This window comes from Haematobia irritans, chromosome 4, assembly GCF_050003625.1.
Source record: "Haematobia irritans isolate KBUSLIRL chromosome 4, ASM5000362v1, whole genome shotgun sequence".
In the NCBI taxonomy this organism is placed as follows: domain Eukaryota; kingdom Metazoa; phylum Arthropoda; class Insecta; order Diptera; family Muscidae; genus Haematobia; species Haematobia irritans.
In genome coordinates, this window is record NC_134400.1 from 130,469,125 (window position 1) to 130,485,004 (window position 15,880).

At 34.8% G+C, this 15,880-nt stretch overlaps 1 protein-coding gene across 1 annotated transcript; it reads left to right on the plus strand.

Annotated features, from left to right (window-relative positions):
• Positions 1–1,923: 1,923 nt before the first annotated feature.
• Positions 1,924–13,174, plus strand: ecd (ecdysoneless cell cycle regulator). The gene is made up of 3 exons (XM_075303672.1): positions 1,924–2,481; positions 10,649–11,628; positions 11,689–13,174. Exons 1-3 carry the CDS (start codon positions 2,154–2,156, stop codon positions 12,505–12,507), a joined length of 2,127 nt encoding a protein of 708 aa, XP_075159787.1. The 5' UTR covers positions 1,924–2,153; the 3' UTR covers positions 12,508–13,174.
• Positions 13,175–15,880: the final 2,706 nt, after the last annotated feature.

Sequence of the window (15,880 nt, forward strand, 5' to 3'; positions counted from 1 at the left end):
ACAAAAATTTTCTATAGAAATAAAATTTTGGTAGATTATTTTTGGGGATCGGCTACTTTGGCTATTTTGGCATGGTTGTTAGCGGCCATATACTAGCACCAAATCAAATTTTACCACGTACCAAATTTGAAACGGGTCGGATGAATTTTGCTCCTCCAATAGCTCCGGAGGTCAAATCTGGGGATCGGTTTAAATGGGGGTTATATATAATTAAGACCGGTATGGACCAATTTTTGCATGGTTGTTAGAGACCATATACTAATACCACGTAGATTATTTTTGGGGATCGGCTACTTTGGCATGGTTGTTAGCGGCCATATACTAGCGCCAAATCAAATTTTACCACGTACCAAATTTGAAACGGGTCGGATGAATTTTGCTCCTCCAATAGCTCCGGAGGCCAAATCTGGGGATCGGTTTAAATGGGGGTTATATATAATTAAGACCGGTATGGACCAATTTTTGCATGGTTGTTAGAGACCATATACTAATACCACGTACCAAATTTCAACCGGATCGGGTGAATTTTGCTCTTCCAAGGGGCTCTGGAGGTCAAATCTGGGGCTCGGTTTATATGGGGGCTACATATAATTACGGACCGATGTGAACCAAAGTTTGCATGGCTGTTACAGACCATATACTAACACCATGTACCAAATTTCAGCCGGATCGGATGAAAATTGCTTCCCTTAGAGGTTCCGAAAGCCAAATCGGGGGATCGGTTTATATGGGGGCTATATATAATTATGGACCGATGTTGACCAATTTTTGCATAGTTGTTAGCGACCATATAGTTACACCATGTACCAAATTTCAGCCGGATCGGATGAATATATATACTTTATGGGGTCTTAGAGCAATACTTCGATGTGTTACAAACGTAATCACAAAATTAATTTACCCCCATCCTGAACGTGAACATTTTCTAGAATAGCTGGAGAGTAGGTTAGTTTAGGTTGTAGGTCTATTGTGATTCCTAAGGGAAATTTTACCAACTTCTTCCTGAAATGGCCTCCTTTAAAGTCATTCAAGAACTTTCATATATCCGTCTACCCTGAAGTTGCTTAAAACATCTAACCAGCGGCCCTGATGAAGGCGAGTGTGTTCCTTAAGTTACATTCCCACAGAACGATGAGAGCCTAAAAGAAATAGCAGTCCAGTATCTTATTTCTTTTAAAGGATAATGCTGGACACTGGCACAGGAAGTGGTACGAGACTTTCGTAACTTCCGTTTCCAGACACTATGTCAAGTAAAACACGATTGTTTAGATGTTTATTATTTTGATTAAACATTTAAAATTCTTACAAATATAACATTTATACCACAATCACAACACATTTAACATAATTTAGACTGAATAAAATAAATAAATAAATAAAAAATTAACATAATTTTTTGCATTAATAATAGAATGATGTTGAGTTACATGTTGCAGCGTTTATCAGCCAGTGTTTTTATTCTCGATGGAGGCAGCGTAAAAACAATCACTTTATTCCATTTGGAAAGTCAAAAAATTTTCACCAATATACCTTTTACAATTTTAAGCAGAGTAACAATGTTTTCAGCACTTCATTCCTCTCTTTATTTAAATAAATTATAATAAGCTAGTTGCGCTTGGCGTTTCACAAAATATAAAATGGCTCTTCTAAGAATAGTGATGGCAAAATACTTTCATGTACATTTTGTACTTTTGGATGTGCTTCCCCCATCACATTTGGCGATTGTTGTAGTATCATTTACGAGTCTACGGTAGCGAAAAGGATGAAATGGAACTGAAATGCTGACAGGGATGAAATTTTCAAAATGACCGTTATCAAATCTTTGCTACTATATTTTACAACACTGCATTGTCTCAGTTATCGTACTTAGTGTTACTTATCGATAGCAGCTCAATTGACATCTCTAGTTGTTGAGATACAAATAGTATAATTTTTGTTTTGACCCAAGGAAGGAATCTTGAGAGCAACAAACAATAAACAAATTGAGTAAAAAACGATTAAAAAATAACTGTTTATCGTTCCTTTGTAGAATGCCAGATATATAGCAACAATATCGAATTCAAGTATCTAACAAAACAAGGCATACGATAGACGTAGAAAAAACGTGTTGGGTTTGTCTGCCGAAGGATTTAATTGCACTTTAATCAATTAAAATGGATAAAATATTCGGTGCTAATTTGGAATTCGTCAGGGAAGATGATTACGTCGAATATTTCATATTTCCCAAATTGGATATGGGCCAACAACAAGAACAGCAAAGCGGCGAGATTGTAATACGTAAACAATTGGAAGATCTACGCACAAAATGTCTGGATGTTGTGCATAAAATGACAAAGGAACGTAATTATATATGGCACAAAGACGAATTTCAGTTACGTGTACGAACATGTACCCAACAGGAATTATTGTTGAACGATGAGTCACAGCCATCAACAAAGGAGAAATCATCTGTACATTTGGGTAAAGCAGCTCCTGCACAAGGTACGTTCATTTTATACGTTTAAACAATGATCATACAAATATATTGCTTATTCACTGAAACGAAAATGGGTCAGTGTAAAGGGGGCGGTAATATGGTTGCTGCCACACGCCAACCATGGCAACATATATTCATAACATTTTGTACATACATATATTGTGTGTCCGTATGTATTATTAAGGCGTAGACCTTAATGATATTTGATGTTCTAAACTATGAGATTCTATGAAATCCCCAAGAGCAAGTTAATGATACATCATGAGTTACATAGAGTTCGTTGGGTTTTATTAACAACATTAATGAAGAATTTCAAGAAGAAACATTTCCTTTCTTTATGGCTAATAAATTAAAAATTTGTTGTATAAGAAGATGATATTTTTGAGTCCCTATATTGACGTCACAAATTCTCATGAATATTTCATCTCATTTATGATGTGCATCTTGTACACTTATGTTTACAGAAATAGCACATCTGGTAAATATATTTGTTTATCATATTTTGTCACATAATATTCTTGTTTATTACCGTTTTGAACTCCAGCGAAGACTGATAAATATACAAGGCGGGCAGAATTGTAACCACTCGAGTATAGATTTATTTACCAAAATTAAAAAAAAAATAAAAATTAAAATACATTTTGAATAGTTTAATCAAATTTTATTTGTTTGTGTAGAAAATTGTTTTATTTCAAAGAAATATTTTAATGCAGGCTTTAGTGCCTGCAAACTTATTGCTTCATACCTTACAGGTAGAAAGCAATATGTGCAGATCAATGGAGAAAGATCAAATATTTTGTCGGTAAGGAGTGGAGTCCCACAAGCTCAATTCTTGGCCTATGCTTTTCATACTTTTTCTTAATGATTTATTTGCGAATCTTGATATGTTTTGCTCCACTTTTTCGTACGCCGATGATGTTCAGTTGCTTTTTCGGGGGGATGTTAATAATTTAGATGTCTTACAAGCTAAGATTGATTTTGTAACTAATAGTTTATACAGTTGGATGTGTCTCAATAATCTTTCCGTCAATGGTTCTAAGACAAAAGCATTAATTTTTTCATCTCATCCTGATATTGGACTAACTCTTTCTTATAATGGGTGTGATATTGAAGTCGTCCACCATTTAAAATGTTTGGGGGTTACCATTGACGATAGACTTTCATTTGATCTACATATAGACAATGTTATTAGTCAAACGAATTTGACTCTACGCCAATTGTACAACTCTGATTTGATGCTGCCTTTTTCATTCAAAAAGAGACTTGTACATGCTTTGGCAATGCCCAATATTCTATACGGCATTGAGGTTTTTTTGTGGCACAAATGCTGGTAACATAAGGAAAGTTAAACTAGCAATTCATAGAATAGTCCGTTATCTACATTCATTGCGTCGATATGACCACATATCTCCTCATGTCCAGGATTTCCTGGGGTGCCCATTTTCGAGTTTTATTGACTTCAGATCACTTGTTCTTTTCCACAAAATTTTCAGTGCTCAGTCACCTCGATTTCTCGTGGACTTATTTTCATTTGGCCGATCGCGGCGAAATCAGATTGTTGTACCTCTTGCCAGAGGTCATATGGACAAGTCATTTCAGGCTAGAATCGCCAGATCTTATAACTGTCTCCCTACTAATTTAAAGGACTTCTCGATTTCTGATTCGACATATCGTAAAAGATTACTCGATCATCTTGGATCACCTGCATGAAGCTTATCCAAACTCGAGTTAGTAGTGCTGCTTTGTTGTGCTTGTTTGAGTAAATAATATTTTCTTATTTTGTCTTTTTTCAATCATAATGGGAACTAAAAATGTTTTGTCATATTTCATTTTTTTATATTTTTTTTTATCATATTATTAATTATAATTGCCATATTTAATTTTTTGTCATATTATTAATTAATCTATTTTATACCTTATATATGTAATTATACTTTTTATATACTCGCATATATTTTCACATTGTCACAACTTCAATTATACTTTAGTCACGGTTAGTAGTCCATTGTAATTTACATAAATTGGCCGCTATGTGGCTTCAAATTACATAATGAAAATAAATAAAAAAAAAAAAATTACAAAAATATATATTGGGCCAAAAAAAGGACAGTTTTTATACCCATAAAGTATATATCTTCTGGGTTGTGGTGAAATTCTGAGTCGATCTGAGCATGCCCGTCCGTCCGTCTGTTGAAATCATGCTAACTTCCGATCGAAACAAGCTATCGACTTGAAACTTGGCACAAGTAGTTGTTATTGATGTAGGTCGGATGGTATTGCAAATGGGCCATATCGGTCCACTTTTACGTATGTCATCCGATCCGGCTGAAATTTGGTACATGGTGTTAGTATATGGTCTCTAACAACGGATCTTCGATTTGGCTTTCGGAGCCTGAAAGAGAAGCAAATTTCATCCGATCCGATCCGATCCGATCAAATTTGGTACGTGGTCTTTGTATATGGTCCTTAACAACCACGCAAAAATTCGTCCACATCGGTCCATAATTATATATAGCCCCCATATAAACCGATCCCCCGATTTGGCTTGCGGAGCCTCTAAGAGAAGAAAATTTCATCCGATCCGGCTGAAATTTGGTACATGGTGTAAGCATATGGTCTCTAACAACTATACAAAAATTGGTCCGAATCGGTCAATAATTATATATAGCACCCATATAAACCGATCCCTAGATTTGGCTTGCGGAGCCTCTAAGAGAAGAAAATTTCATCCGATCTTGCTGAAATTTGGTACATGGTGTAAGTATATGGTCTCTAACAACTATGCAAAAATTGGTCCACATCGGTGCATAATTATATATAGCCCCCATATAAACCGATCCCCAGATTTGACCTCCGGAGCCCCTTGGAAGAGCAAAATTCATCCGATTCGGTTGAAATTTCGTACGTGACGTTAGTATATGGTATCCAATAACCATGCAGGAATTGGTTCATATCAGTCCCTAATTATATGTAGCCCCCATATAAACCGATCCCCAGATTTGACCTCTGGTGCCTTTTGGAGAAGCAAAATTCATCCGATCTGGGTGAAATTTGGTACGAGGTGGTAGTATATGATATTTAACAACCATGCCAAAAGTGGTCCATATCAGTTCATAATCATATATAGCCCCCATATAAACCGATCCCGAGATTTGGTTTTGAAGCCTCCGGAGGAGCTAATTTCATCCGAGTCAGTTGAAATTTGGTACATTGTGCTATTATATGGCCGTTAACAACCATGCTTAACTAGGTCCATATCGGTCTATAGTTATATATAGCCCTCAGATAAGTCGATCCCCAATCACACAAAAATTGGTCCATATCAAGTTCATAACTGTATAGAGCCCCCATATAAGCGACCCCCATATTTCAATTCTGGCTCTCTACGTACCGTGCAAAAGTCCATATCGATTCGTTATTATTTGTAGACTTACCTATACATAACCTTACCTGTCTAATATATACCACGTATGGACTTACTAACAATTTAGAAAACGATGTTAAGAAGTTTTAAGATACCACAACCCAATTAATTCGATTGTGGATGACAGCCTTTCGTAGAAGTTTCTACGCAATCCATGGTGGAGGGTACATAAGATTCGGCCTGGCCGAACTTACCGCCGTGTATACTGGTTTATTTTTAAATAGAGAAGTATGAGGAATTACTGACCTGACACTATTTGAAATATCAAGTTTGAAAATATTGACTGAATATATCGATAATTAAGAAGCAATATCTTGAAGCATTTTAGAAATTCATTGGTAGACTTACACATCTCTTTTTGAATTTTATTTTTTATTTTCATTTAATTAAGCAATTCAAAGTCGATTTAACGAATTACAATGTACTATTATATGAAAATGAAATGTATCAATTAATCAAAAATAACTATCTTTTATGAAAATTGAACTAGCAATCTTAAATCAAATACATATATTTGTTATAACATATACAGCATAAATACGATTTAAATAGTCAATATCATAGTGACTTTGTACGAAATTTATCAAAAATAGTTGTTAGAAGAGCGTAATTGATTTACCTTTTAGTTGGAGGAAAATCTACCAAAAAGCACAAAGAATTATACTAATATACAGTAAAAAAATCAACCTGTTTTAATATAATTCTACCGACTGTGGCAACCGTGCTCGTTACCCATTTCACTCCGCTGTTCGATTTTTCCAACATTTGCCAAAAAACAAAAAAATATATATTTATGTATGAAAAACATTAACTTTTATTATAGAAAATAAATCTCATATTGCCACAAGTAAAAACTCCTCCCAAGAAAGAAAGAAAATGTAAAAAAACAGGGTTTATACATGCACAATAGTAACTACATATGTAAGCATATGATTGCTCGAAATGTCGTAACCTTTTCCGGGAAAACGAAAAATCGGAAATTGTCGAAGTAAAATTAGTAAGTGTATCGGCCAATATAGGGACTCTATGGAAAGGTGATCGATGTAAACCATATATGGTATATCCCTTAATGGCTTTTTGAATATTTAGAAAAAACGAATTTTTGAAATTTTGTAAAAGTCCAAACTTTAAAATATTCGAACGGTCGACTTTTCGAAATATCGAAATGGAATTTCGACTATTTCTATTTATGATCTTAGAGCATTTAGCAGTTACTATAAAAGGACACACAGGACACATATTTGACAGACACTGGGCAAATGTTTGACAGGCATCAAAAAGAATGTCTCGCCATAGTCTAATCAGAAAATATTTTTAGCTCATACACAAAAACGATATCCAGATAATTCGGAAATAGTCCTGGAAAAGAGTTTGACATTAATTTTGGCATATATTTGTGATTAACATATACTATTAAAATTGAGTTATTTCTATGAGCTTGATTAACGCCATAATTTTTTTTAGGGAGCCACCGTGGTGCAATGTTTAGCATGTCCGCCTTGCATACAGAGGGTCGTTGGTTCAAACCCAGTTTCGAGCAAACACCAAAAAGTTTTTCAATGGTTGATTATCTCACCTCAGTAATGCTGGTGACATTTTTGAGTGTTTCTAAGCTTCTCTAAGTGGTTTCACTGCAACGTGGAACGCCGTTCGGACTCGGCTATAAAAAGGAGGTCCCTTGTCATTGAGTTTAACATAGAATAGAAGAGAGAAGTTCACCACTGTGGTATCACAATGGATTGAATAGTCTAAGTGAGCCTGAAATGTCGGGCTGCCACTATACCTAACCTAACGCCATGATTTTAACCATGTAAAACCTTGAGAGGGATTAAAATCATATGCTCTTCAAAGTGTGTATGGATGTTGACTATGTTTTGCGCACTATTCTTCACTAAAGCCGTATCAAGTATTTTAAAATCTTTGGTTGGTGTAAATACAACAATGCATCTCCCCCAATTTTTAAACTTCTTTATTTAAAACTGACTCAGGCTCACATACAATCAAGTCCTCTGGACCAGCAATAGAATTATTAGAATGTATTGTTTATAGAAAATTATTTCCATACAAATTTAAAGAATTTTTGTTTTCATACCCACCACCATAGAATGGTGATGGGGGTATAATAAGTTTGTCATTCCGTGTGTAACACATCGAAATATCGATTTCCGACTATATAACGTATATATTCTTGATCAGGGAGAAATTCTAAGACGATATAAACATGCCCGTCTGTCTGCACACAAAAAAATTTCACGAAAAATTTTCCAATTAAAATTTTAATTGAGTTTTAGAAAATATTCAATTAAAAATTTAATTGATTCAACAAAATTTTTAATTGAAACAAAATTCAATCACAAAAATAATAGTATCAATAAATTTTTTAATTGGATCAATTAACTTTTTAATTGACCTTCAATTAATTTTTTAATTGATACTATCATTTCTGTGATTGAAGACATTTCAATTAAAAATTAATTGGATCAACTAATTTCGTGATTGATTCAGAAAAAATTTTTTTGTGTGTGTCTATTGTAATCACGCTACAGCCTTCAATAATGGCGATATCGTCCTGAAACTTGGCACAGATTCGTTTTTTGTTTGCAGGCAGGTCCAGTTCGAAGATGGGCTATATCGGTCCAAGTTTTGATATAGTCCCCATATAAACCGACTTTTGGGGTCTTGGGCTTATAAAAACCGTGGTTTTTATCCAATTTGTCTGAAATTGAAAACCTAGTAGTACTTGAGGACCATAAAAAGGTGTGCCGAAAATTGTGCCCATCGGTCCATGTTTTGGTATAGCCCCCATATAGACCGATCTCCCGATTTTGTTTCTTGGGCTTCTAGAAACTGTATTTACTATCCGATTTTCCTTAAATTGTAAATCTAGAGGTATTCTGGGACCATAAAGAGGAGTGTCGAAAATGATCCGTGTCGGTCCATGTTTTGGTATAGCCCCCATATAGACCGATCTCCCGATTTTGCTTCTTGGGCGTATAGAAACTGTATTTTCTATCCGATTTGGCTGAAATTGAAAATCTAGAGGTATTTTAGACCATAAAGAGGTGTGTCGAAAATGGTCCGTATCGGTTCATGTTTTGTTATAGCCCCCATATAGACCGATCTCCCGATTTTGCTTTTTGGATGTCTAGAAACTGTATTTTCTATCCGATTTGCCTGAAATTGAAAATCTAGAAGTATTTTAGGATCATAAAGTGGTGTGTCCGTATCGGTCCATGTGTTGGTATAGCCGCCATATAGACCGATCTCCCGATTTTTATTCTTGGGCTTCTATAAACTGTATTTATTACCCGATTTGCGTGAAATTGGAAATCTAGACGTATTTTGGGACCAAAAATAGGTGTGCTGAAATTGTGTATCGGTCCATTTTTTGGTATAACCCCCATATAGACCGGTCTCCCGATTTTACTTCTTGGGCGTCTAGAGACTATATTTTCTAGACGATGTGCTTAAAATTGAAAATCTAGATGTATTTTAAGATCACAAATAGGTGTGTCGCAAAAGGTGCCTATCGGTCCATGTTTTGGCATAGACCCCATATAGACCTATCTCCCGACTTTATTTCTGGGGCTTCTAGAATCCGTAGTTTTTATCCAATTTGCCGGAAATTAGAAATCTAGAGGTATTTTAGGACCATAAAGACGTGTGTCGAAAATGGTCCGTATCGGTCCATGTTTTGGTATAGCCCCTATATAGACTGATCTCCCGATTTTACTACTTGGGCTTCTAGAATTCGTACTTTTCACCAATTCGTCTGAAAGTGGAATTCTAGATGTATTTGAGGAACATTAAGAGGTGGTGAGTAGTGGATTTGGTATAGCCCCCATATAGACCTAACTCCCGAATTGATTTCTAGGACTTCTGGAATACGGCTGACTACAAATAGGTCAGCCGAATTTGGTGTGTGTCGACCCATGTTTTAGTATAGCCTCCACATAGACCGATCTCCAGATTTAACTCCTTGGGCTTCTAGAAACCGTAGTTTTTATCCGATTTGCAAAAAATGTAAATATACTGGAATTTTAAATCCTCAAAACTGTGTATCGCGTTTATTTTTACCGGTCCGTTTGGTAAGGCATCGATATAGACCGATTTCTCTTCTTGAGGGTACACCCAAAGAAAAACTATTTTCCTCCGGAATGAAATTTTAGACCATGATCATGAAAATTGGTTGAAAAGTAAAATTTCCAGATTTTACTCATCGTATTGATTTAAAAAATGGCGGAAAAAATCTACAGATTTAGAATCTGGTTGAACTGATTTGCTTGGGAGAAAATTTGTCATCAAACTCCCTAAAATTCTATATATTATCAAGAAGATTTTTCAAAGTAAACTATTATATTTGATTCATGGTGGTGGGTATTTACGATTCGGACCGGCCGAACCTTAAATACACAGAACAACACAGAACAACATATTGAATCGGAATTCCCTTTGATTTGTTGTTTATTTAGATTTGTTGTTATGGGTTTTCCATAAATGCAAACACGAAACATTTGCACATTAGCGGAATTTCCTTAAATAAATAAGCAACATATTTTCGTTTTCATTGCTTGGGATATTCAAATGTGTTTGGTGTGTGACCACTTAAACAAATTATTGATTGATTCAGTCTACACATAGGCAATCTCTCACCCAGGCGCACACACATATAGACGTTTTCCCCTTTGAGAGAAAATGATCTAAACAAATTTCCTATTTTCTGTAACAATTTTCTCTCCACTCTACAGATCAAGTACCTCCACATTTGCATGGCGTTACTCATTATGGTGACAATATAGCCGATGAATGGTTCATTGTATATTTGTTAATGAAAATATCGCAAGAGCTACCTACAATAGTTGTGCGTGTCATAGATTCGGATGGCGAATTTTTATTAATCGAAGCTGCTGACTTTTTGCCAAAATGGGCAAATCCAGATACATGCGAGCAAAGGGTGTATATATCTGAAGGATTTATGAATTTAGTTCAGAACTCACCATCGGATACTACAAAGCTGATGTCTGTTTCAGAAGCTGTAGATAAAATTCAAAAGAATCCAACACTCTATAAAGTATCGAAGGAAATACAGGATTGCCTTGACGAAAGAATGAAGGAGTTTGAAAATACCGAAAATGCCGCACTTCATCATCAAATTGTTCGCCTTCCTCTGGGGGTGGCCATGTTATTAAAGAAAAATCCTTCACTCATCTCTGCAGCTGTGAGATCCTTCTGCGATCGAGATTCCATAGATTTGAAAGCTTGTCGATCAATGCGTTATTTCCCTCCGGAACAGCGGGTGCGTACAAATGTTTGTTTCACCAAATGTCTATATGCAATGATTATGCATAGTAGTTATTTGCCGGATCGAAATATTGGTTGGAATCTCAATGGCAATCCAAATTCTGAAGAGTATAAAGAGGACTTGTTGGGCATAAAGGTAGCTTGTGGTTTTGAAATTTTAGCTTCTCAGGCAAAGGATACGAACAGTGATGAAAAATCTCCACAATGGAAAGCTTATGTCAAAAGCCTATTGGCTAAAGGCTATTTTAAGGATAATATAGAAGGATCAGTTGAATATCAGCGGTTATTAGAAGAAGCCAAGAAATATTTCGAAGAGAACCAAACACGTTTTCGTACAGCACCATTGGTAGGAAAAGAGATATTGGAACTTCTGAGATCTACAGAGATAAATGCTGAAGAACTAAGAGATGAGGAAAACAATTTGCGGGTAAGATAAAAATAGAAGTTAATACTTTTTGTCCAAAATACCTAAAGTGTTTCATTCCAGCCCAGCGATAGTGATGATTGGCTAAACATTAGTGCTGCACAGCTAGATGCCCTGTTACTGGATCGTTATGGACCAAAAACTTTGTACAAAGCTAATGGTGATATTAAAGCTGATGAATTTACCAAAAATATATCCCAGTTTTTGGAAAAGGAATCAACATTCGAAGGTGTTGAAAGGGACTCGGATGACTATAGTACTGGTGAAGAAGAAAAGCATGCTGAAGAAGAACAACAAAAAAAATCGGATGCGTTTAAGGCCAAAGTAAAAAAGAATCATTCTATGCGTCAGGCTATGCGTAAAAATCCAGTAAATTTAAATAAATCGAATACCTCAAATGCCACCAATTCGGAACATGAAGAAAGTTTTACAACTCAGGTGAAAAGTTTTCTGGATTTTGTTATACCCGAAGATAAATGGGATTCGAATTCCGAAATGAGTGACTACGAAGACGAGGAAGATATGGAAAGAAATTTTGCAGCTATGCATGATGTAGACAAACATATTGATGCCGACATCAAAGCCTACATGGATCAAATGGATCGCGAGTTAGCTAATACAACTATTGGCCAATCATTTGATAAATCTAAAGGAAATACCAAAGCAAAATTAGCAACCGCTGAAGAGTTTGATGACATTGAAGACTTTGAGCCCATTAACATAAATGTCAACACACTGAAGAATATGATGGAGAGCTATAAATCACAGGTGGGAGGCAGTGGGCCAGTGTCAAATCTATTGAATGCAATGGGTGCTGGTATGTCAAGTGCAGCAATGATGTCGGAAAATGAATCTGATGATTTAAAAGAGTCGTCAGTTTAAAGCTTGTATTACCTTTGTTTAAAGTGGTTTTGACAGGTTACTTTGCTAAGCATTTCTTCGTGTCAAACTAAATGGAATAAAACAGTGCATAATAATATGTATAAATTTTAAAATACAGTGTACTTAATTTAATGTTTGCCTCTCATCTTTCTCAAAAACGCCAATTTATTTGTCATGTCAAATACTTTTGCTTATTTACTTGATTTTATTAAATTAATTAGATTTATAATTGTCTTTATGCATACTATAGTTAAGGCCTAAGGTTGTTTGCGAAGTCGAGGACAGGGTGCCATTTAAGTGGCAAAAGTGTGCCAAAGATCAAAGATTAGGTTAAGACCTTGCTAGAAATGTCACAGGAGAAAAACAAAGTTATCATGGAATGTGATGCTAATGTTTATCATCTGGGCCATACATATATGGGTTAGTAGTGACATTAATCAATTTTAAGGTTTGTTTTGATTACTAAAATGGTAGTCTGCAACATGGTATATGAAACAATTATTGTTACTGGAAACAGGCAAGATGTTTTAGCCTAGAAAAGAATTGCACATTCTCCTAAGGAGGAAAACGTATTCCCTCACAATATTTATGACAATTCAAGGTTTTGTGAACTAGTTCGCGAGCAAGGATAAGGCATTTGATAAAATAAAATAATTTAATAAACGTCTGAACATCTTTTTGGAAAACGGATTTCATACTAAAGGTGGTATTAAGTTCGAGTTTAGCCGCTAAAATCGCTAAAGTGAAAACTAAATCAGTAAAAAAGGTATAAAATTATACATATTTGTTGCAAATTTTATTATAACTTGATAGGGAATAGCCCAAAGCAAATTTTCACAAAGTTTGTATTCCTTAAAGTGGATTAATTAAGAAAAGTAATCGTGAAAAAATGGCGATTTTAGCGGCTAAAGGTGAGTATTAAGTTCGAGTTTAGCCGCTAAAATCGCTAAAGTGAAAACTAAGTCAGTAAGAAAAATGCATGAAATTATACATATTTGTTGCAAATTTTATTATAACTTGATGGGGAAAAGCCCAAAGCAAATTTTCACAAAGTTTGTATTCGTTAAAATGGATTATTAAAGAAAAGTAATTGTGAAAAAATCATGTTTTTAGCGGCTAAACTCGAACTTAATACCCACCTTAAACTCGAACTTAATACCCACCTTAAAGCTGAGTACTATGTTCAGTTTTCAAGCTGAAAATTAAATTAAATTATAAATATAAAATGGTTCACAATCAATTCCTTAGATCTTTTCCATTCATTATTTCACAAGACTTTATAAAAATATAATCGTCTTCATACCGATTTTTGTACTTTCAATTTAGTGCTTTGGTGAAAAATACGAACATAGTACTCACCTTAAGAAACAACAAAGAGCGGTACATGTTCGCTTTTAAGGTGGGTACTAAGTTCGAGTTTAGCCGCTAAAATCGCTAAAGTGAAAACTAAATCAGTAAGAAAAAGGAATAAAATTATACATATTTGTTGATGGCGAAAAGCCCAAAGCAAATTTTCACAAAGTTTGTATTCCTTAAAATAGATTATTAAAGAAAAGTAATCGTGAAAAAATGACGATTTTAGCGGCTAAACTCGAACTTAATACCCACCTTTAGCGTTGAAATTTCCGCGATTACTTTATGAAAATATTGTGATTAAAAGCAGATAATTTAACTCAATTGAAACGCATTGTATTTCTCATCTGGATTTCCCTTCAAATAGATTTCACCTTACACTTTGATTTCCCCCCAACATTTTTTGGTTGTTCTTGGTTTCCCGTGAAACAAATCATCGCTTTCCGAGGAAAATGTTAACATATATTTCTAAGTTTGTGGTAAACTGTTAAGGAAATGCGAAGAAACTAATGTTCTGCCACCTTCGACAAAGAAGCGTAGCACCTAATCTTACTAGTGGAGATAATCCAAAAGACTTGCGTTGAACAGGTATTTGAAGGCTGGATTATTTACCCTATAATATTGTATCACAATGGACTGAATGGTGTGAGTCCGAATCAAATCGGTAACAACCCCTACATGTACAAGTTACAACGTTTCAGGCAACTCAAGTGGGTTAATGGCATCGCGTAGCTTTCTCCTTTCTATCCTTTAGACCTTGTTACGTTGATACGCCTCTCCTCAGCTACTACCATAAACACGACACTAAACATTTTTGACGTTTTTCGCGTTTAACTCAACTTTTACATCAATTCAATACAATTTCAATTCAAAATTTTAATATTAAACATTTATTAAAATAAAACAGTTGAAGTAAAACAGCTGACTTCGAATACTCTGAATTATTACTCCCATGTTATTCCCCTCCCCTACTGTTTTGAATAGGAGGATTTTATTCCCGGGGAAAATGAATTCCCAGGGAATGTGTTCCCTAGGGAATATTCAGAATTGGGCTAATAAAATCATGAAATCGTTCTTACATTTTTGGCCAACTATCTTATGTTTACTATAGTAAGAGTTCAGAGTCAAGCTCCAAATTTGAGGAACTATACCCTGTCAGCATTTCAAAGTTCCATTTCATACTCATCGCTACCATAGACTCGTAAGTGACACTGCAACAATCGCCAACTGTGATGGGGGAAGCGTATGAAAAAGTATGAAATGCACATGAAAGTATTTTGCCATCACTATTGATTGTTACAAGAGCTATTTTATATTTTGTGAAACACCAAACGCAACTAGTTTCTTATATTTAAATAAAATCGATAATGAAGTGCTGAAACATAGTTATTTCGCTTAAAACTTTAAAAGGTATATTGGTAAACAATTTTTGACTTTCCAAGTGGAATAAAGTGATCGTTTTTCAAATATTTTTTCCAGACCCTCTGCCTCCATCGAGAATAAAAGCACTGGCTGATAGACGCTGCCACATGTAACTTGCAACTTAAAACTCAACATCTTTATTTTATTATGTTATATGTGCTGTGATAATCGTATAAATGTTATATTTATAAGAATTTATAAATGTTTAATCAAATTAATAAACATCTAAACAATCGTGTTTACTTGACCACAATGATTCTTTTACAACTACCTTAAAATTCACTTTTCCTGATAGGTTGAAGTGGCTCTCGTCGTCAAATTCAAAAAATGTTGGCAGGGTTAATACATAAGGATAATATAGTCATATTTAAAAAGAAAACAAAAAAACAAATACAATTGTGTTAAATCTTGATTAAACCCGTTAATAAATGATGTGGGAACGTGTTAGAGTGGTGACAACCTTGACTAAACACTTCTTAAATATGAAAATTTTAAAAAATTTACCTTTGCTTTTGAATAACTTTTTTCATAAATTCTTCAGTCGATCTTGTTTTCCTGCGACCCACATTAGATAAGGAATAACGTGGGTGGCCAGTAT